Source organism: Megalops cyprinoides, chromosome 6 (assembly GCF_013368585.1).
Source record: "Megalops cyprinoides isolate fMegCyp1 chromosome 6, fMegCyp1.pri, whole genome shotgun sequence".
Lineage (NCBI taxonomy): Eukaryota > Metazoa > Chordata > Actinopteri > Elopiformes > Megalopidae > Megalops > Megalops cyprinoides.
This window is the reverse complement of record NC_050588.1, coordinates 28,271,827-28,294,890: the sequence shown is the minus strand read 5'-3', so window position 1 is coordinate 28,294,890 and position 23,064 is coordinate 28,271,827. Positions and strand designations below refer to the sequence as shown.

Here is a 23,064-nt window from a genome sequence, read left to right as displayed (position 1 = left end):
CCACAGCTGGGACCAGGACCCCCTTTCTATGAAGGCCTACATCAGGGGTGTCCAAACCTCTCCTGGAGGGCCACTTGTCCTGCATGTTTTAGATCTCTCCCTGCTCCAACACAGCTGATTCAAATGATCAGTTTGTTATTCAGCAGCTTCAGGAATTCATAACGAGCTGATCATTTGAATCAGCTGTGTTGGAGCAGGGAGAGATCTAAAACATGCAGGACAAGTGGCCCTCCAGGAGAGGTTTGGACACCCCTGGCCTACATTCCAGTTCATAGGTTCCATATATGCGTATGTATGTGGCAACAAGCATGGAAGTGCTTAACGGAGACCCTTGCACTGTGTGCCATCACAATGGCTGTGACTGTCCACTCCCTGCACTGGGACCCGTGCCGCAACTGACGCAACATCTGGCGTTGTGTAAGGGATGCGTGCTTACAACATGATGTCTGTGGCAGGTGTAACCAGGCCTTGCAGTGACTATCACCCTGGTGCTGTTGTGATGAGTCAGTTCAGCTCCTGGGAAAAGGCGAAGAGGACGCCTGAGGAGATGCGGCCTGGGGGGAGACACTCAGCTCAGTGGGGCGGGGTCACCATGACCAAATCAAGTTTATCATAGGGCCTGTGGGTGCCAATGATTGTGTCATAGGAATGCTGGGAGTAAAATAATGCTAAGTGTTCCATGAGCTCTGAGTGATCTAATGCAATATTACGTTCATCATGCAAAGGTTGCCGAGAGTTGCGCCCCACTGAACAGGCTTGGTCAAGTCGTATCCCTGAACTTCTTTAATACAAAAACATAAAATGCATTATAGTACAGCTAAGGCGTGACAACAACAACACATTTTAAAATACACTAAATACACTTTGAATGTTAAACATGCCATGAACAAAGAGATGGGTGTCCTTCTCTAGGTCTTGTACAGTACAAGCATCCCTCATTGTGAAAGTCCGCGCTGTGTGTCAGTGTGTGTCTGCAAGCCTATGATGCACACAGGAGCAGGCGTGGTGTCTTCCTCCTCCTCCCTCTCTGCTGTGTGTGTGAGTCGTGATGCAATGCTGACCCACCCCTGTGAATCACGCAGATCCAGCCTCAACTGCAGCGGAAACCTGCCGAGGAGCAGCCCACAGAACAGAGTATATGTAATAATAGAGTCTGTTTATTCTGGAAAAAAAGTAATGCTCTGCGCCAACAAAAGCAGGGGTAGACGGATGAAGTAAGGGCAGGAAGTTTGTCATGGCGTATGAGGTGTGGCTCGGCACTATACCCAAGGCGTAAGGATATTCCTCCTTTACAATGGACTCATCACATTTCATTTTAATGAGATTATGAAATTAGATTATTATCTTATCATTGGGGGGGGGGGGGGTTCTTCTTAAAGATGCAAATTTTATAATTACTCATAAGATACATGACAATTACAGAACAAACAATGATCATATTAAGAACAAAATTAAAACACTAACATTTCTGGGACTGACAAAACGTTGAAGAGGTCTAATACTGTACTACCCTATTATTTATAAAGGCCCATTGTCCATGCAGCTCCTAAAACAACTGACTGCTATCAAAACAACTTAATTTTATGATATAAAATTCAGATATGAACAGCAGAAATACAGAAACAATGATTCAGTGTCAAAATAACATTTGAGCTATTGGGCCAGAAAACCATTCAATACCCATTCACACCCAATAAAATGTTATGTTGAACAGATATATGAATACAAACAATACCAAAATACAAATCGGAACAAGGTCTCAAATTGCTAAATGCTCTTGAAGTTCAGCATGCCGTTAACTTTATAGATAGTGTTGTAACTAGCTGCGAAAGTTGTTTTATTTAAAAATGTCGAGTGATGTTGCAATGTCTCAGATGAAAATGCGAATTCTCAGCCCGGAGAATATAGTCTGAGCCATACCTGTCTTTCCACGAGGAATGAAGAAAGACATGGAACACGGGAAACGTAACGTGACAAACGGCATTAGCACAGTAAGGTGGCGTCATCCAAGTCTCTCCTTTATAGCGAACGCGCAAGCGCAGCTTTTCATTGACAAGGAAAGACTCCAGACTGCAGGACGGACGCTGTTCCACACGCTCCTCAGCGAAGCTAGCCAACAGAACGAGTTTCAAGCTGCACAAGAGAGCACCAGGAGTAACGAAATGCCGGTGACAGAGAAAGATTTGGCGGACGACGCGCCATGGAAGAAAATCCAGCAAAACACCTTTACGCGCTGGTGCAACGAGCACCTGAAGTGCGTGAATAAGCGGATAGCTGACCTGCAGTGTGACCTGAGCGACGGCTTGAGGCTTATCGCCTTGCTGGAGGTCCTTAGCCAGAAGAAGATGTACAGAAAGTACCACCAGAGACCAACCTTCAGGCAGATGAAGTTGGAGAACGTCTCGGTAGCGCTCGAGTTCTTGGACCGAGAAAATATCCGGCTGGTGTCCATAGGTAAGTCGTGCTTTAAATTGCAAAAAAAAAAAAAAAAGTCATGCGATCCGTTCCACCTGATACAACAAATTCTATCAGAACTTTTAAAACATACAATTGGAAATAAACAATAGCCTCACTTGTCCGAGGTTGTTTCCGCTGCATTTCTTAACTTTAAAGCGTCAAGTGCATGGTGCTTGAATCGAACGAGAACCATTTTATTCTTTGGCTGTTTGAATGAAAAACACCTGTCCTTTACGGACAGCCATTACTGTGTAGGTGCTGGGTACGCCACACCACAGAACAGGTGATGCCCACTGGCTCTACGTCTTGTCGAGGCACATGTATATTTGCAGGTTGTTACGTTTGTACCTTTTTATGTCGTGCATTTAACATTTCTTGCACTTCCCAGATAAAACTAACTCGCATGTTTAAATAATTTTCATAGCCTAGCGAGGACAAATGTTTACTTTTTTGTGTCGGTTTGTTTTAGTCAACTTGATAGATTTAAAAGAGCGTACTAATACTAATGCAAAGTTTTGCAAAGGAATAACATGCATACCGAACCTTTAGTTTTTCAGAGTAGCTCTCTGTTGAGACAGAAAGATGAGATTAAAAAAAAATTCTGGTCGTGCTGCATTTTTGTAAGTTTTTGTACCAGTGTTGAATGTGGGAACGTCGGAGAGACAGCCGACGCTATACTCTCAAACTTTAAGGGACGACTTTAAGGGACATTTTGGACATGATCATTTGTGTTCGTAATGGCAGAATAATTACAGGGGTCCATCTAGCTAAAGACGTTTGGAACTTCTCACTGAAGCAATGCCGTTTTCGTCACGAATAATCTCAATATACTGCTGCTTTGTATTACCTATTCTCTTCGTCGTTGTAACAGTACACTTACGACCTTAAGATCCAATTCTGATAAGAGCTGGTATGCTGTAAGATCGCGGTGACCGCTGAGACTCAGCAAAAATACGCAACCAACACTCGATCTAAAAAAGTAACGCTGAGGAGTACTTTACCCGGTGGGTTCTGGGTGAACTCCTTGTGGGGCGCACATCATTTTGCGTTGCCTTAAACGCAATCCGGCACTCATACGTGTTTGAGCGCAAGCAAATGTTGCAGAACGCCGTTAAAATTAAAAATAGAATCCCAATGGTAGTCATTACTCTGTGCAGAATTACAGTGTGGTAAGGGGATTGTTACTGGACCTTTCATACGCCAAGTTGGTGTAACTGCCCAAAGCGCAGTGTTGACATACAGTGATGAAACTATACCAGACTTAAGTAATGCATTTTCCTTTTGGGAAAACTGCCACAAGCATGTGTTTTCTTAACAACTGAGTTGTAGTTGGCGATATTCTCTGTATATGACATGCATCTCCTGATATTCATACATCGTACATATCGGGGGGCAGGTTTTTTTTTGTATCAAATGTCGCGTGATATACAGTCTGTCCTTCAGGCTACGTGTTGGAATGTTAAAATGTAATGCTGGAGCAAGATTATACCAGCGGGATGAAATTAACCTGCAATGACGCACCTGCGGGTAAGAAAATTATTATTTTATCAACCAGGTGGTTATCACACTAACGCTGGGCGCTGTCTGCGTGAAGTCTAGTCCACAATTAGTCATCCCATTTTGAAAGTTTTTTTTCGACAAGGTCAAAACACAGGAAAACATCGCCATGGAAACGAAACGCATCTCTTTTGCGGGAAATGAAGTGGAAGTTATCCGTTTCAGACAACACATGGATACAGCGGGGAACATAAAAACAACCAAGGGGTGTGTGGTGGTCATACGTGCTAGAAGACGGCCTATAACATTAATTTGCGTACAGCTGACGCATTAGACCAAATAAGGTGATTAAACTTACTTTTAATTAATGATCTGTGGGTCTTATGACAACCGACATTGGGTATTGATGAATTCTGACAGCTGATAAATGGAGAAACTAAACTTATTTAATATTGAATGTCTCTCAATCAAAAAAGTAGGTACCACAGGAAAAAGTCATGCTTAAACAATGAAGGTGCAAGTCTTTATGAATTTAGTAATCCCACAGCCCCTATAATCTTGGCTCCCTATCCAGTTTTTGAACTGTTGAAGTTTTGAAGTCAGAGACTTTAATTTTTGAGGTAAAGTGATGCCCTTCAGAAAATTTCAGGAAAAATTTTGAAAAGGTTGTTTTATGTCTTTTCATTTGTGCACAGTCCTGTGCCTCTTCTCAAACAGGTGCTTAACGTGGCAAAGGAAGTGATGTCATTGTGCAGAGTGAAGGAGTCATGGACCCTTATTCAAATGCCTTCAGAGGCCTTTGCCAGTCTCCTTTAACTTGAGCCTGGAGGCCAGACCAATAACAGCTGGACTTAAAAGTTTAGGAGTAAATAGCACACAACTGGAGGCCTGCTTACAGCACACTGACTTCAGCCAGCCTTCATTAGTATGTCCTGAAAGGGGAAACCACCTGCATATGGCTGTGGTCTTGCTTTGGAAGTAACAAGCCACTGTCAGTAAAAACAATTCTCATTTTTGTCATCAGGCATTGTGTACTGTGGAGGAGAGATATCCCTCCCCTTGAGTGTTTCCATTTTAAGAGGATAACTGATGATTGTGTGTGTGTGTGGGTGTGTATCCGGGTGTGCACCTGGACACAATCACGTCCACTCATATCACTGACACCTCTGACACACGTTCCTCCACTGATGCACACAGGAAGTGATGGATGGGCTCGGTAGGAGGGGACTGTGCACACATTATCCTCAAGTGCCTTCCTGACCAGAGCCCGGCTGCATTTTATTACAGGCCCTAAATGACATAGCTGGGCTGCAATACTAGAAGAGGGTCAGTACAATTCACAAATGGTCAAGACAATAAATACTTCCTATCACCCCCATTTGCACTGCATTGAGCCATTTTTCACTCTTAAGTTAATTTAAGTGATTCCAATCTGGAGTGGCCAGTCTGAGGAGGAAACGACTTCTGGCTTGAAGGGTGTGTGTGAGTGAGAATGAGCAAAAACAGAACTGGTGCATCGAATTGAGCTGATTTTGGTGCCGTTGTGGGGACCGCGACAAGGGGGAGGCACATCTGAGGGAAGGCGCAGTCAGAAAAGCGCCGAGCACAGTTTTGACCTGAGTGACTTGCGCTGTAGGAATGCACTGCTGTACAGCTGGTTCAGGATGTGTATTGCGTTCGGAGGCTTGTCTTTCTTTGCACAGAGGACTCCTCAGCTGCCCGGTTGCACGCATTCTCTCAAACAGCTCTTAGCGGTGCGTTCAGGCATTTTCTCCCCCAGCACTGGGGTTACCATGCTGCTTTCTCAGCATATCGATCTTGTTAGGAATATATGGATTTGATAATGGTGTGGTCCTTGGATGTCTTTAAATAGTTGCCGTGGTTTTCTTGATCTTGTGAAGTTGGGGTTTTTTTTTTTTTCCTGCCTTCCACTCGACTGAAGGAGCTGAGTCAGTCTCTAACCATGAGCCGTGAGTGATGCAGTAGGGCCTTATTTTCCAAAGTTAGAAATTACACTTAAGTGCGCTGGAGAAGCTGAACATTACCACCAAGGCAATGAATGAGCTCAGCCTTGCATTTTGAAGAGGGTGGTGTACAGGATAAGGCCAGTCTGGTTGCTATTCTTAGGCTATAAAATGGAGTTGGGAACACAGGTAACATGAGAAACCATATAACTCTGATGTGGGGTGATACTCATTCACTTTGACACTTAAGAGAGCTGTGTATGTGACCACAGTCTCTTTTCTTTATGTTCTACTGCCGAAGTCCATTACCAAAGATATTCGAACTCTGTTCAGAAGAGGGCTTCTTTTCATAAGCAGACCAAACAACTCCAGGATTATTTGACTATAATTACTGTGCTGTATGTAACTCACTACAGTTGTACATTCTACAGTGAGACACTTGGCAAAGCGGTGACATGATCAAGTGGTTGCCCCTTTGAAGGGGCCTGTTTCTGGTTTCTTTGTTGTGAACCTTAAATAAAAGTTTTAAAAATGCACAGCCACTAACAGTAGCACTCCACAAACCCTGGCTGTCTGGAGCTCGGTAGAGTACTGAAAGAGGCTGATGTGGCCTCTTCTCTCAGCTGTGACAGGTTGGACCATGAGAAAGACAAGCCACCCCTTGGGCAAAGCTCTCTGGCTTGTCGGAACCTTGTCCTTGGAAGCTGTTGAAAGCTTCCACCCTTGCCTTTCACAAACAGAAACAATGAAAATATAAGTTTCTAGAAAGTGGTCATGGCAATGGAATTCACCCTTGTTTTACTGCCTTTAATCACAGCTGAAACCACAAGCACAGACTCCCTCGCTGACTTGAAACTACCAAGCCTTTAATAAATCATGGGATTTTACTTTTTACTGTGAAAGAGAGGAGAGAAAAGAGGGATGTGGGATGCAGCCACAGTGATTTACGCACATTCTATATGACAGCATTGGGTGCTCGTGAAACGTGCAACATCGCGTGAGATGCTCTCTGACCCAAGAGACTTGCTGGGGCTGTACAGTATGCACACTCTTTGTAATTAGTCAGGAATGGGTGGTGAAAGTTCGAGAACTTTACAGGGTAGTGCCTCACGGAAGCGAGCACATGGTCCCCCTCACTGACCCCTGCACTGCCGAGCCTCACTCCCAGATTTGCTGCAGACTGGATGTGAAAAAGCAAAGTGTAACTCGCACGTAGTCTCTCCCTGGGGCTGCAGGATTAAGGCTACCCGTTTACACACAGTGTGCTTTTTTTACATGATTAAGTTGAAGAAAGACGCAAAAACAGAAGAGAAGAGAGTGCAGGCCATTAAGATGAATCCAGTTCACTGACTGAAAGGATCAAATGTAGAAACGAAAGGGTTGTTCGCACGTTTTATTTCAAAATTTTTAAAATTCAGTTTTAATGTGTTGGTGTTTGGTTTGGGATGCTTCACGAGGCAGGCGCTGACATGCTGCACATTCATACTCTGTAAATAGTGGCTTGAGATTTTTTCCGTGCGTATTTGCAGGGGACTTAGTCACACATGAGCTGACATCCAAACGCTGTCTGTAGCGGTCTGAGCTTCAGTGCTCTTAGTGACTGAGCTTCACTGGGTGAAATTCATTACCGATTAAGACAAACAGAAATGTTCCTGTGGCTGGAGATGCACTGAGAATTTCCTTTAATAGATACAAGCCTGTTATTAATAGTAATGCAGATTGTATCATTGTTTCCTCACTTCTCTGGTTAGTAAAGAGTGAGAGGTGTACCACACCCATTACTCACTAGATTTTGTAGCTGTCGGCTCTCAGTTCATTGAGTCTGGCATGGGCTGAGTCAGTAATGCTTGTATCTGTAACTGTCCCATGAAGAATGACTGATCTTATTACTGTGTCTGTCTGGTTGGACATATCAGATATTGATAGACTAGCCTTTTACCATCCATTGACTTGGTGTGTGCTTGCTTTGTCCGGTTCATTTTGAAGTGTTTGTCTCTACCAGTGATTTTTTTAACAAAATAATTCCATTCTATGCTCCTACTAGACCCATATGTTGAGTGATAATTCTGATAGTTGAAATTGCACAGGGAATATTACTGAGGATAGTGCCAGATGCTTTCGAAATGGTTAAAGTGCACTGTGGGGGCGGGTCCTGCACTACAGGGACCAATTGCTGCGCCTCTCCTGCTCATGTGTTTCAAGTGGCTGCCTTGCCATCTGTGAGAGCTTAGGGTCTTAGACTAAATTGATATCCCTCAAGAAAATATAAAAGATGCATTGTGTTAAATTTGAGCTTGACTGAAGAACCAGTGTGTGTAATTCTCATAGTAGATTCAAATATGCCCCTGCCCCAATCTCCAGAATTAGGTAGTCCATTAGTTCTTATTAAGTCTGAGCCTTTTGTATTATGATCACTGCCTAGTTATGAATATTTGGCTGGCCATTGACAGAGCAGCAGTTCGTGAGCTGGGGCACTTCCAGTTAGTTAGCTGAAGGGGTCTTGGCCAAGCTAAGCCATTTAAAAAATATAGTTGTCTCCTCATATTTCTCTCTCTCTCTCCCTCCATATCCTTTTTGGCATTGTGAAGCACCGCTAGATCATATCTGGCTTTGCACTGCATTTGCGTCTTATGAAACACTTTGCCAGTCCACAAAGGTGACACAAAAAGGGCTAATGCCAGGTTACCCTCCCGCTCTCATATATTATTCTGGGTTAACCACCCTTTGCATTTCAGTTGGTAAAAAAGAGGAGAAGCTAGCAGCAGTGATATTTTTAGTCCGCTGTCGTGGAGAATTACACATGAACATCGTCCTAGTGGTTCCAAGTGGAGCCTGGCTCAGACAGGCCTAGTATCAGGAACTCTTATTCAGCAAGTGGGTCAGAGCCCAGGTTCTGCCCAAGCGTCAGTGCTACATGGACTTTCATCAAGACATTTGAGTAAATTTGCTGGTCGTAAGGAGCTGTGGACACCTCTGCTCCAGCTTGTGATGGTGGCTTGTGTCCCTGTCCAGGTCTCATTCGCCAAGGTATGCTTGATGTGCGCATCGATCCAGCATCCTCGCAAATATGAACTTTTTTCTTTGCTCATTGATTCGTCGCAGCTAATATGCAATCCCTTTCTTCAGAGTTTTCTCAATACGCACTCAGTAACGTCTCGGTGCAGTGCTAATCGTCTGAGCCACTTCTCTTCGTCCAGCTGCTCTCCCCTGTGTCGCCGTATTGCATGAGGTGCAGCTGTACTCCCGCAGGTGCCCTTGTCCTGCTCCGCGGCCATGTTCCCAGCCCTCCTGCATTTCGGAGGCCTCTCTGTGGAAAAACCTCCCCTTGGCCGATGAGGTGTTCCTGGAGATCCTCTGTTGTCCTTTTCCCCTCCCCTTCCCGTCCCCTGAGCTGGTTCTGACACCCACGGGCAGAAGAACAGCGTGGGATTGTAGTCCGTGTCAGTCGGCACCTGTCTGTGAGATGCCACACCTCAGCGCAAACCAAATAGTGGTGAGAAAAGGGAGGGGAGGTGTTGGGCTCGGTGGCGGCTGCCGCTGCGGTCTCTCTCCTCTGGATTTTCCACACACGGCGAAGCCAGCGAGGGCATTTCTAGTGTCGCAAAGGGCAGTCTGTCTTCTCTTGCCATTTCTGATGAAACCGCAGTGCGTTTCCGTCGGCCCTCTCCACGTTACAGCGGGCTCACGAGCTGCTCTTTGCAACCTCATTATCAAGCCTGATCCTGCTGAACTGACTGGCTGGATTAATGTTTAACTTCACTCTCCCTGGACTCGCCAGTCTGGCCTGCCTTATCCACAGTCAAAGTATTATTAACTTTCCCTCTCATCGCTCTTCACAGTTTGTACTGAAGCATTTGAGATGAGGCAAGTGTAAGAGTGAGTCACGTCAAGGTTCCCCGGGACTTCACTTTGCTTCATTTCCCAGCTAGGCTATACAGTATGAGAAGCCTCTTATGCCTGGTCCATTTCAAGTCACTGTATGTGTTGTAATACAAAGACTTTCAATGTGTACTCTGTATGTAGCATGATCAAATCCACCAAATATGTTATTTATACTGCACTGAGGCAGATGGCTTTTGAAGTTATTTCTTAAGTGGCAAAAACTGACAATTGAAAACTGCCCAGTTCTTCTTTTTTAAAACATTTCCCTCTTTATGATGAAGCTGTTGTTCCACGGTCCATTGTTGCCGGTTTGACATAACCGTAAAGTACTTAGAAGGTGAAGTAAAATTGTCCAAATACCAGAATGCAGGGTCTTAAGGTAAGTGTAGTACAGGAACATTTCTTTGCTTACTTGGGTAATTATGGAATGATAGATTTTTCTACAGAACTGGGTAAGGGCAAGTGATTTATCTCCTTCTTAGAAAAGCGAAGTTGTGAACTGCCACCACCTCTCAGACTCACATTTTCAGATTTTATTTTCAGATCCTATTTTATAACACGGCAGTGCTACTGTTTTGACATCTGAGTCCGTTTCAAGGAACTATGGGCGTTAGCCCTAACCACGCCTCGTCTTGCTGCATTTCCATTTGATGATGTAACAGTTGAGAAAAAAAAAAGAATCGGTAGGTTTTGACACAACTTGCTAGGTATTGCGCAAACAGACGTAGGGCAGAACTCGGAGCATTCTGACGGTTCTTATCAGGGACCTACTCACTGCTAGTTTGAGAACAGGGCGTATAGTTGCCTTCCCCCTAAGACTTTGGTCTTTTCCCCTCAAAAGAAAAGTGACAGTGTGGCAGCAGTATTCTCTACATGATGGATCGCAGAGGTGGAATTGTTCCTTGCCCACAAAAAACCTGCCATTTGAGCAGCTAAGTGCTGCTCACTAAAAAAGATTTTATCAGCTTGCAGTTGCAGCACAGTATGTGGGTGTGAGCAAGAAAGATTAGGTAAAGATGATGGTGCAAGACAGAAAGTAGAAAATGAATTTCAATTCCCATGCAATAACCAATGTACTTGTGAGTGGAGGCATTTAGGATTTGGGAATATGATAGCTTTTTTTAAAAAAAAAAAAAACACCTGTAATACACGCTGTCCTGAAAGATCTAGCTGGTATAGTATTTTGTTGATCAGAGTTATAAATGTATGTCATTTACATACATTTATGGGGGGGGGGGGGGGGGGGGGGGGGGGGACATGCATTGGTTTGCATTTGCTCTTCAGATTATAGCCTCTAGCCACAGAGTGAACAAAGCCTGTGGAAAGAAGTTACTCTGGCGCAATGAAGGTGTGTCCAAGACATTTAGTGTCCTGTTACAGTGAAACTTTCTCCACTTTCAGTGGGATGTTCAACTTTGGACAAGGCCACGCCCACCCTCCTACAGCCATGGTAACTCATTGTGTTGTAGCTCTCTTTTCAAGGCCAGAACGCAAAATATAGGCTTTTGCAGAACGCAGAGTCCTTTGCGTACCTGCACATTTGCCAGCGGTCACGGCAAATCATACTGTAAGGCTCTACAATGCACATCTTGCATGCCAGGAAGGGCAACGCTACAGCCGTGTAACAAGGGGCTGGAACGAGCCTTCCTCTCAAATTTCCACAGTCGAGTATGGCTCCTGTACAGGGTAGACGGGCTCTGCTTTCAGGAAGGCTGCGTCTCTTCCCCGGCTGTCTCCTTACTCCGGGGGACCCCGCTCTGAAATGGAAAGGCCCCATCCGTCACAGGAACCAGAAAGCTCTGGCATTCTCATCAGGAGAACCCCCGACCAGGCAGCATCAAACGGCAGCCCTGTCTTTCCTCCCTGTGCCCCCTCCCCGGCCTCAAACGCCCCCCATCTCCCCCCCCCCCCCCCCACAAGGTTTCATCCACGGTGTAATAGCTTATGTTTGTTGATGTGATGTCTGATTTTATGCAGTGAGCTGCAATTAAACTTTTATAAACCACCCATTCATCCAGATGTAGCCTGAGTAATTGCTATGCTGTCAGTGTCCTCCCATGGTCATTGTTCTCAGAGTTTGAAAACATTTAAGGAAGAATTGATAGTTCTGTTGGGGTGACTATCAGTGCTGTTTTTTTTCTTTTTTTCTTCAAGTTATGATAAATCTCCAACTTGAGCAATTAACTGCTGCTGTTGCTTTGTTACCGTTCATCATTTAAGATACAGCACTTAAATTGCTGCTGACCCAGACTGATGTATAGTCCCTCATGCCCATTGTGTGTGTGAGCTGCCAGACTCTTGCTTAGAGCGGCCACACCTGACCGGGTCTCGTTCGCCGGGATCACAGGAAGGTCTGTGCAAGGGAGGGGGGGAGGAAGGAAGCCCTCTCTCACTGGAACCTGGTGGTGGTGGCAGGGGGGCGGGGGGTTGTCTAGGGGTGTGTGGAAATTCCTGTGTGAACTTGTCAGAGACCTGTAATAATTCTGCATCACTCAGCCAGAGAGCCACATTAGGTTCACTGTTAAGGTGAGCAGATGTCCCCTCTCACTGTGTCACTGCACAGCGGATACGCCTGACCCATGCTGCTGTTCGGCCAGGGTGCTGGCATCGCCCCCGATCCTCGCTCAGTCATCACTCCCTCTGTGAGCGTGTGGCTTGTGCTGTCTGTACACAAGCCCCTGGATGGAAGTTCATCAATACTGACACCCCCCACGCTCGCCTGCTGTGGTTGCCATGACGCTTGCTTTCAAAGATGTCACCTGTTCTTGAGGACTCGCAGCGCCAGCTGGGAGACTGCACATGCAAGCTCTGCCCGCTGCAGTGTTCTGTTCCGAGCGCATGCTACAAGCTAAACAACAGCAGGTGTGTCTCTCAGGTCTCTCTCTCTCTCTCTCTCTCCCTCTCTCACACACACACACACACACACACACACACACACACACACACACACACACACACACACGCCGCTGCATGAGCCAGACCAAACCCTGCCTGTTTGTGCACCTGCTCCGCGCTCTGTGGAGAGAATGGGCTGTCCAGGAGGGAGATGGTACCGTGCGCCTGGAGCTCCTCCGTCGTAACCAAACATTTAACGGTTGCTATAGCGCTGCCTCTCAAAAATAATATTCGTGGTCACGCTACGTTTCAGAGCGCTGGAAAGCCCGGGCGCGGGTGCGAGAGTGTGCCTAAGAAAACCAAGCACCTCACTGCCCCTTCTCACTTTCCCCTGTTCTGACAGGTCCCCACACAGCCACACACCGCCTCCCTGCCCTCACAGTCGGCCATTACACTCTTGGTGCGCTGCGCGTGTGTTAACAGGCTGTGTGTCATTCCTCTCGTGTTTTGTGTTTACCTCATAAGGTATGGAAGAGGTAGGGTGAATTTGATTCGTCATTTGAACATGGGTGGGTGGGGCTGAGGGGGGGGGTGCTTTAAATGCGCTCCACGGTCAGTACAGGAAACGTTGGCATGGAGACGTGGGTAAGCAACGTCTGTGTGGGGTTTCTTTTTGAATGCCAGGTTGACCTTAGAAGAAACCTGGCACTTTGCCAGCAGCCAAACTGAGAGGCATCCGCCCAGGAAGTTCCCCTTATTGCGCCGCCGTCGTGTCCTGAGCTGGGCCTTTTTCTAATGAACAAGCAGGATGTGGTCCCCTCTTGTGCCCAGCTTTGACTGCAGCGTGTCTGATGGCCACACGCACCACATTCACTGGGTTGATGCTTCAACCACAGGCAACACAGCCAGTCAGGTTTTCTGCTTTTACTTCCCTTCTGTACAAACGCCAAATAACATGAGATTTAGTGTTTTACCCTCTCGAACCAAGAGTCTGTAAAAGCTCGATTTGATCAACCCTCCTGTACGTGCAGTAGTGGTCATGCTCCGTGCATTTCATTTGCCGTTCCCAGGCAGCATGTTACAGTACTTTATTACTGTATTTGATTCAGCTGCTGTAGTGTCTTCTGCAATATTTCTCTTCAAGAAAGAGAAATGTTAGCGATTGTGTTTGCGGTGTTCCAATCCTAGAGAGAGCATGGTTGACTAAATGACAGTCCAGAAGATTAAACACTCAAACGTACAGTATGCGCATGTGCTGCGTGTGCGTGTGCGTGTGCGTGTTCGTCCAGCAAATTGGACAGAGTCCAGCTCTGTATCTCCTGTGGATCCGGCAGGTCAAAGGTCACCCTGGGGCAGGCCGCTGGTAAATTTTCAGCAACTGTGTGGGTCAAGATCAAGAGGAAACCATGGACTATAAGAGAGAGTGCAGACAGGCGCTCTCACCAGGGACCTGTAGAAGAACAACTGAGGAGCGAATATGTCAATGAAGAAAATGTAAAGAATTCTTTTAAAGGGTTTGGGCCTTGCCAGAATGGTGAAGTCAACATTGCAGCTCTTAAAGGAATTATGTCCTCTAATGCAATTTTAAAGTACCAAGGTGGCCATTAATGACTTAGTTTCAACACATCAGTCAGAATGAGTACAGAGAGGTTTTATGATCAAGAATGAAGAGAAAACAAAGAGAGCTTTAGAAATATGATCTTTCTAGGCACGTGAACTCGTGGTTATCGTCTCTGCTGCTGCTGTGTGTACATTTCAGTTTTATCTGTCACAGTACTGTAACTCAAAAGATTTGTAAGAGGTGACATACTGATTTCTTGCCTACTGTGTTATTTGTTTTGGCTCTATTCTGCCTATATGAATTACGAAGTTTAAGAGTGTAAAACTTCAAAGCTCAGTTTTGTGAATAATAGGAAGGCACTGCTCTGGATAGAAGATCAGCACATTTTCAGTCCTCTACTTGGGGGTTTGTGGAAACTTGATTCAACCCTTTTAAACAGTGTCATCTCAATATTTTTCATAGCATAATTTTAATGCTATGACTTACTTATAAACACTTCATGTTTTGTCAGGTAAAAATAGTATTTTAAAGTGTTTGTTCGAATCTAGTATTTTATGAATGGTATTATAACTCATTGAATCAACTTCAGTTCAACTCCAGTATTTTCAGACTCCATCTAAAAGTTTAAAATGTGAGGGACAATAACAGGACTATGACTGAGTGGAAGCTTCTGTAATATGTTTAGTTTTAACTTTTAATGCGTTATTTATTGCAACTTTCTATGCATTTAATACTGCCATATTGAGGAATGACATGTAAGCTATGCCTGCTTGCTTATACAGCAACTCCAAATGTGTTGGCATATTAGAGGAAGTCACCATCCATGCTTTATTTAAATCAATATTCTTCTTAACAACTGGCACAAAACAAAAGAAAGAACCAAACAGAGAAACGCTTTGCAGTTGTGAGTCATGTAAGGCTGGAGGCAGACAGTGGTTATGTCACCATTTCAGAAAAGCCCCATATGAGCACAGATGTTTCAATTCCGCCTTTACCAGCGGTTAGAATATTGCCTGTGCGATAATTATGATGCCCCCTTTTCAGCATATTCTTTCTATGAAATGCTGCTCTGTGGAATTGCTTTGTTGTTCTTCTAGTTTAAAGCGCCTTGCCTTGGAGGACTTTGCTTGCGATCGATTTCTCACTGGTGGAGCTGAGAGCTGTGCTGTACTATAGCTGCTCCTGTCTATTGTACTCGTCTTCCTGCTACCACAAAGGAGACGTCTGAGATTACTCCCTGCGTCCCGGACAGAGAGCTCCTCTGTGTAACACCATGTAACCCGACACCCGCTGGTCTGACCGGAAGCAGAGCAGGCCAGACATTAGAAATATCCATAATTACATGAAAGGCACTCAAAGGGTCTCTAAACATTGGCAGCCTTGGTGTAGATTTTGCATCATAATTTGGATATGCTTTCCATGTTAGAATGCAAATTAAGATTTTGTTGTTGCTGTTGTAGTAAAGAGAATGAAATGATTGAATGTCAGATTTGAAAAGAACTCCTCCTGAAATCACTGTATGAGTGTATGAGACCTACAATATTATATTTACTCTTGCGCAAGTGTGGTGACTCATTTCTTTTTGGTAGATTTTAAAGTCTTGCAATTTCCATAGCTGCCACAGCTGCCATTTGGTCTGAACAAAACCTCTGAAGATGCTGTTTAACAGAGGGGAAAAACTGATCTGAAATCAGCAAGCCAGCCGATTCATTGGGCAATTCCACTAACAAACAGAATATGATAATTGGGCATAGTTCACTGTGTGGATATCTGCATAGATCTAAAACAGATGTTTGCTGGCTGTGATGTGATGGTAGATGCGGAGGCTTTTATGAATTGCACCGCTGGAGTCGTAGGATCACGATAAATTGTCAGTGTAATAAGAGACTTGTTGGAATGGCTCAGTACTCATGTTCTGGCTTCCACGTTTGCCTCTTTGCACAGGCATTTTTCACTGCTTGAGACGTATTATTAATTTGGGACCTGTCGCGCGTCAGCTAGCCGGTCAGACTGAAGCCAGAGTACAAGCTCTGGGCTCCGGTCCTAATGCAGGGCCCAGGTATAGCCATTAACATAACAAGACCATATATTTTTGGAGACATCATTTTCCGTTGTCAACAAAATAGCCAGTGTCATGTTGGCCAGGCACACAGGGAGGACAGGGACTTGTTTTCCAGTCCCAGTGACGATGATAAAATAATAGGGTTGCCCTCCCTGGTTGTTTCAGCCGTGAGAGTTGCTTTTTGTTGTTGGCAGGACAGGACATGATTCCTGCACAACAAGCGCTGACTCCAACAACGGCCAAAAACACAGCATAACGCAACATAACGCAATGGGAGAGGAATGACGGCCTGTCTCTCCTCCCATATGGAGCTCTAATCGGGGAGATTAAAGGGCCTTGCAGCTCCTGTTGGCTCTTGTGGTACTGATTAAGTGTTTACCCCTTGCCTCGCTCTCACCTCCGGTTATGCACTACCTCACTCGGCTACCTCTTGCAGAGCGTGGCATCCGATGGCAACGGGATACAAAACAAAAGTTTTTTTTCTTTTTTCCCCTCACCCTGCAGTACAGTTCGTGTAGCTGCATCATCTGAGGTCGGTGGTGGGAAGTGCTTGCACAATTACGCGAACAGCACAAGTGCGTAAAGCTGAACCAGATCTGCTGCGCAGAGCTCTCTCTCTAATGGCCTCCTTGTAAAAACCGGTGTCCTGCGCAGTAACGATGAGCCATCCAGGGGCGTCCAATTAAAATCCACTGAGTGAGGCTCGTAAAGCGCTGAGGACGTTCCCAGATGCTTTCGTCGCCATAAACCAAGGCGATGTCAGTCGTCGTCGTGGGGAATAACGTCACCCTAAATTCAAACGTAAATTGAGAAATATGGTTTAGCCCCTTTTCTGGATCTGCTGCCATGAGTTAAAAACTTTTATTAGCAGCGTCTGCTGAAGATAGGCGGGAGCTTTCCAAGATGGCAACATGTTCACCGAGGTGAGCACACTGGATGAAGCGTTTTAACATTATTTCTGAAAACATGTTGTACATGGATCATTTATGATGAATTACTTCCTACGGAAAGATAAACGACTACATTATTGTGCAGTAAATGTTTAGTGTGGCCCGTTCGCCTGGCTCTGTTCGGCAGCCTCCCCTCTCTGCCTTTGTGTACTGCTCATGTGCGGACAGCTTGAGACTGGCATGATGGAGAAGTACACGGAAAACGTGAGTCACGCACACCGAGAGAGACGGGGGGGGGGGGGGGGGGAGCCGGTGGGAGAGCAAACGCAGCAGCCAAAGGGTTTCCACCAAACCAGAGTCGGCGCAGATTACTTCCAGCCCCCCAGCGGCTGGAGCCAAACCCAGCTCCTCTGGGTGTCCCTGGTCCTTAGCTACTGTCAAGAGAGTGCCACGAGCGGTATTAGAGACCGGGGCAGCGGGTGTGACATGACAAGCTAGCTTAAGATCCTCGCCCCATGTCATTTCCTGGTGGAGGCCTCAAAATGACTTTGCTGTCCCCACAACAGAGGGCCATGTTAATGCTTTCTGAGGCTTACCAACCCATTTCCCTTTATTTTTCCTCTTTTTTTTTTTTTCCCCTTCATGCATCCATTTTAATCCTCAATCTCTGACTTCTTTTGTGCAACCGTTGTAATTGACATTTATTTCTTTAGCCACACAAAACGCATTCTGATCTCCCACTGGGTAAATGGGAACATCTTTATGCTCAGAAACCAAGGGAGTGAGGTCATCACTGTGGAATAACTGGATGCTTTAATAAACAGGAATTGAGATCAAGACAAAGTTTTTTTTTTTTTTTTTGGGGGGGGGGGGGGGGGAGGGGGGGCTGGTGCACTCCAGCAGAGATGAAAGAAATTGTTTGCATTAGTATGCAGGGTCATGATGCTCAGGGAGAGAGGTGGTGTGACGTTTGCGTTTCAGCCAGAATGGGCAGGGCCCAACCCTGGCTCACGAGTTTGGATTCTTAGTATGCTCTATAAAGTCAAGTGCGGTGGAGATTTAATAGTCATTCAGATTGTACTGTAGCATTGCACTGTTTATTTGGCTATCAAATACCGTAAATGAACTACACTCTGCTTACTTTTTCCTTAAGTTCTGCATAAGAGTGCATTTTCAGGCTGTCTCTACTGCATATGTGCATAAGCACGTGTACACTTCAGCCACGCCGTGCTGACCAGAGAACCCCGGTCTTCTGGCTCATACGACTCTCGCCTCTATTTTTCCTTTCTTCAAAACTGAAACATTTAATGATGCAAACAAGGCTGCAATTTGAAGGAAATGCATTAAGGGGTAATTGTTTTTAATTGGAGCAATTACCACTTTCAACAGAGATTCTTATTGTAAGATCAGGGCCCCACGCTGCAGCCGGTCTGTTTCCTCCCCTGTCCCGAGTGCAGATCTATGCAAACCAGAACCAGGCTAATGGCATGTAATCTGCCCTGGTGGTGTGGTCCTGCTATTAGTGCCCACTGGGAGAGAGGGGGCTAGTGAGGGTGTGGATGGGAAGAAGGGGTTTGGGGGGTTGGGAGGTGGTGGGGGTGGTGTTTGTAGGGGCTGCCTTGTGTACTTGCCAACCGTTTCAAGTCTGTCCATTTTAAACTAATCTGCCAGAGTCCCCCAGAGATGCAGCGCGGGAGTGAGTCCATCCCCACCAGCATCTGGAAGAGGACGTCCCCCACAAAGCCCATACTTTCCTTTTTACTGTTTTTCTGGGATTGCACTCTTTATTAAAAAACAGGCGGCTTGGATTAAGTACCTTTTGTCATAAAGGAAGTAAATCACGGAGAGGGGAAGGAGGGTGGGAGGGTCCCGGTGCCTGAGAGCTCTGTTAGTGTTTGTCTTTTTGGGATTATTTATTTAACGTGTGCTTTAATAGGATGCATGTGCCCACCGTCGGCTTTTATAGTTTTCCTTTAATGGAAGTGTTTCACCCTCCTTTCTGCTCTTTCTTGGTACACTGATTCTTCGTTAGGATCACGGTCACAGTATGGTCGCTTTCTGTGGATTATTAACAGCGGTGTTGCTGCGCCGCTAATGTTTGTGTTGTGAGAGCGTCGTAGTGGTGGGGCCAGAGAGCGAACAGCGCGGTGCGTGCTGAAAGCTACAGCAGTTTGTCAGAATGGGCCCTCGTTGCGAAGGGGCGCGAGGTGACCTGACTGGACTCTTAATGGGGTTGGAGGGTGAGGCTCTTTGTTCCTGCGGCCTCTCTCATTGGCTCCCCCAAGGAGAGGAGATGGTGATCTCATGCAGTTGGAATTCAGTCAGCTAGGTAAGGGGCTGTGTGTCCCAGACAGACAGCCAGCGGTGATGTAATGAGTGTGGAGCTGGTGTTAAGAGGCAGTGGGACACTAAGGGCAAAATGGCCCTGTTAGAGAGGGGGACCCAACAACATTCCCTACTATACCCTAACAGCCCCCTACTCCAACCCATGCACAGGCATCACACAAACATCATATAAAAACATACACACATATACATACAGTACATCACACACCACAGACACACGTGCATACGTACTTCACAATCGCCAGGCAAACACGATGCACGTATGTACACTTACTACTTTCTGTTAAGTTAAGCTCCATCTCTTACCCTTTCAGAGTGGTGAATTCCCTCTTGATCCTCTGACTCCGAGGCAGAAATATTGAAATATCCTGCTGTTCTGGACATTGTTTATGTAACATTAAGTGTGCTGTCAGAGTTTACCTCACCCCCCCAGTGAGGTTCCCTGCTGTGGAGAAAGAGGGGGACATCCAGGAGATGATTTACCCAACAAACAGGCTCTGCACACAGAGAACAAAAGCCAGCATAAAACAGTGTGTACAAGTCTGTCTTTACAAAAATGGCAGAGAAACTTTCTAAAGCAAGATCCTGTTTCATGCTTGTTTCTTTTGCATGTCAACAGTAAAAAATTAAAAGCATGCCTTGCAAAAAAAAAAAATTATTCTTCCAAGGATATGAAACACAAGTTGATGGTCATTATAGCATAATGTTTTATTTGAATGCCAATTGCATTCTACTTGATTAGTTTCAGAAACAGCTGGCAGATAAGGCAGGTGTTTAAAACAACTAAAACCATCTGAAGTTTAATCAAATTAACACATAGGCTGTAGCACGGCAACCTTAAGCTCCATTTGCCCTCTCCCCAGTGCACACTGCCCAAATTCAAATGAACTTGGACAAGGATCCTCTTCCTCTGCTGTGGGGTTGTCTGCCGCCTGCACAGGTTCACAGAGAGCACATCTTGTCAAGATGACAGAAGTACTTTTCAGTAATGAATATAATTTGCAGATTATTTCCACCAGCTGTTGTGTTATGACATCAGTGATGAGGTAATGAGAACTCTCAGGCGAGCAAAAACCTGGGGTTGGATCAATAATGTGCTGTTCAGGGGGAACCTCATGCGGTTTTTGGGGTGGCGGGCAGGTGTTTTCTGCTCCCTCAGGTTTCCGAGTAGGAGTGTGGGAGTGGGCCAAGCCCTCAGCCCGAGTCTGCTGTGAGCCGCCTGTGGGCTGCACCGCACGGGCTGCACTGCAGCACCAGTGACCGGTCGCTCTGTGAACAATGGCCTTTGTTTTTTTCAATGGGATCAACTGCATTGTGCGTTTCTGTCCTATTTATGGAAGTCTGTGAAGAGTTTTCATAAACAGATGCTCCTCTGTTTTCTGGTGTTGCCATGGTGATGGAGGACGGGAAGCACAGTGGTGGTGTAACATTTCCCCTCTGTAGCTTGAAGCACTTCGCCATGGCAAAGTTTTCACACATACAGTACGAGGAATCGTCTTGCGGCTTAAGAGTTAGCCCTGGAAGGGTTTTGTGGCGGCCCATGTTGTGCGGTGATTGTCCCCCGTGTAGACTCATTGATAAGTGGGTTCACTGCCAGTGCTAGCCACAATACATTTACATTTACATTTATTCATTTAGCAGACGCTTTTATCCAAAGCGACTTACATAGGTTACAGTTCTTCACAAGGTTATCCATTTATACAGCTGGATATTTTTTTTTTTTTACTGAGGCAACTGTGGGTTAAGTACCTTGCCCAAGGGTACAGCCGCAGTGTCCCAGCGGGGATCGAACCGGCAACCTTTCGGTTACGAGTCCTGCTCCTTAACCACTATGCTACACTGCCGCCACAATAGGAGCTCAGACCCACAGCTCACATGGAGAATTGATGTCCTACCAAGTTCATTCACACAATTTGAGACATGGGCAGTAACCATGTGTTTAAATGTCACTTCCAGCATTGATGGAGCCATGCAGCCATATTTTGTCCGTTTAGTGTAAGAGTGGGTATAGCCTTACCATTCTACCTTTACATTTTGAGACTTCTTTCATTTAGATCAGAGATGACCAATGGCAGATAATTTTTCCAACAAGTATTTATTCTTACTGGCGACTCATTTGTGTTATCAAAACCAAAACACCACTTAATTAGCTTTGATTAATCACAGTAGGAGATGAACTAGGGAAGTTTAATAAAGTGACCATTTTACTCTGTTGGCTGTTGCTATGCATTATGGGAAGCACATTGCTACAGTCATTACTGTATTCCAATTAGTAGTGAGACCGCTCTTTTTGTATCACACTTGGCAAAGACCACAGTTATGAGTCGCATTCTGCTAACAAGCCACAAGCGTGACCACAGCCATTGCCCACTGACATCAGCAAAACAGGAGGCTCCTCATTGGCCCACAGTGTATTCTCTGTTAGAACAAAGGGCATTCTCTTTGCCTGAGTCTGAGAATGTTACACATTAGAGTTTTTCTAGACCGCTTTGTCTTCCCACATCAAACAATTGAAGGAGGTATGTGAGTGTTTTGGGGGGGGGGGGGGGGGGACAGATGTGTTATTAACATCATTAAAAATCATCATGGTTTGCTGAGTTTTTAAAGACTTGGATAAAAGATGATCTGGTTGAGTGACACTCAATAGATCACACATAATGGTGAGTCATGTAAGAGCATCCACATAAGCAGATGCAGAAAAAATGTCTCTGTTGATCCACACATGGGAATATAACACTGCCATCCTTACATGTAGGAGTGTTTTACTTTGAACATGAGGAAATTAAACCTGTCTCAGGGATTTCCTCAAAAGAGAGAGGGTATCGGTTACGTAGGCTGATTGTAATTGCTGCATTGTCAGACGATTCCACTTCAAGTTGAGCAGCTTGCTTGTTACTCAGTTAAATCACTCCAAACAAAATCCTTTAATCCCTTTAGGAGTGCCTTATACTGATTCCTGACCACATGGTATGGGGGAGAGAGGTCTGTTGAGCAATGCAGATAAGTCAGTTAAGGCTGTGCTCTGGAAATAGGATGAACTCATTGAAGGTGTTTGTGCAGACATGCCAAGTTTGCACGTCTGCCATTTAACTACTGAATTGTCTGTGTGCATTTGGTTATTAAACCAAAACGTTTTCAAAGAATTACATTTTTTGGACCTTTCCCAAATACTTTCAGAGAAATCCCCAAGATGCACTTGGGAACTGATGGTAAACACATTTGTTTTGAAGCAGTAAGATTGCAAACAAAAGCGGGATTATTCTCACATGGGGTTTTGTGTATTGATCACCTTTTTGTTCCTCTCAGACGTTATTGTAGTTTGACGCATTTCCTTTGTTCTCTGTTGCTGTGCCCTTCTCTTCCAGCAGGCTGTTTTTCTCACCTCTTTGTCCTCAGTTCACACTTCGAGTCTGCGGGATGGAGTAAGATTTCTGGAATGGTAGCGTGGGAGTATCTGCAAATTATTTTATAATCCACCCCACTGCCTTCTCGGCGCGCACACACACTTGTAAAGAAAAAACCCTGGAGCCGCGAGAGTGTAGAAAGCATAGCCCTCCACTCCTGGGACAG

General features: G+C 45.4%; 1 protein-coding gene across 1 annotated transcript in view; it reads left to right on the top strand.

Annotated features, from left to right (window-relative positions):
• Nucleotides 1-2,066: 2,066 nt before the first annotated feature.
• The window catches only part of LOC118779247 (filamin-B), a 69,494-nt gene continuing 48,496 nt past the window's right edge, over nucleotides 2,067-23,064 (top strand). Inside the window, exon 1 of the mRNA XM_036531240.1 lies at nucleotides 2,067-2,454. Coding sequence (XP_036387133.1) covers nucleotides 2,163-2,454 — 292 coding nt within the window. The 5' untranslated portion in view covers nucleotides 2,067-2,162. The remainder of the gene's footprint in view (nucleotides 2,455-23,064) is intronic.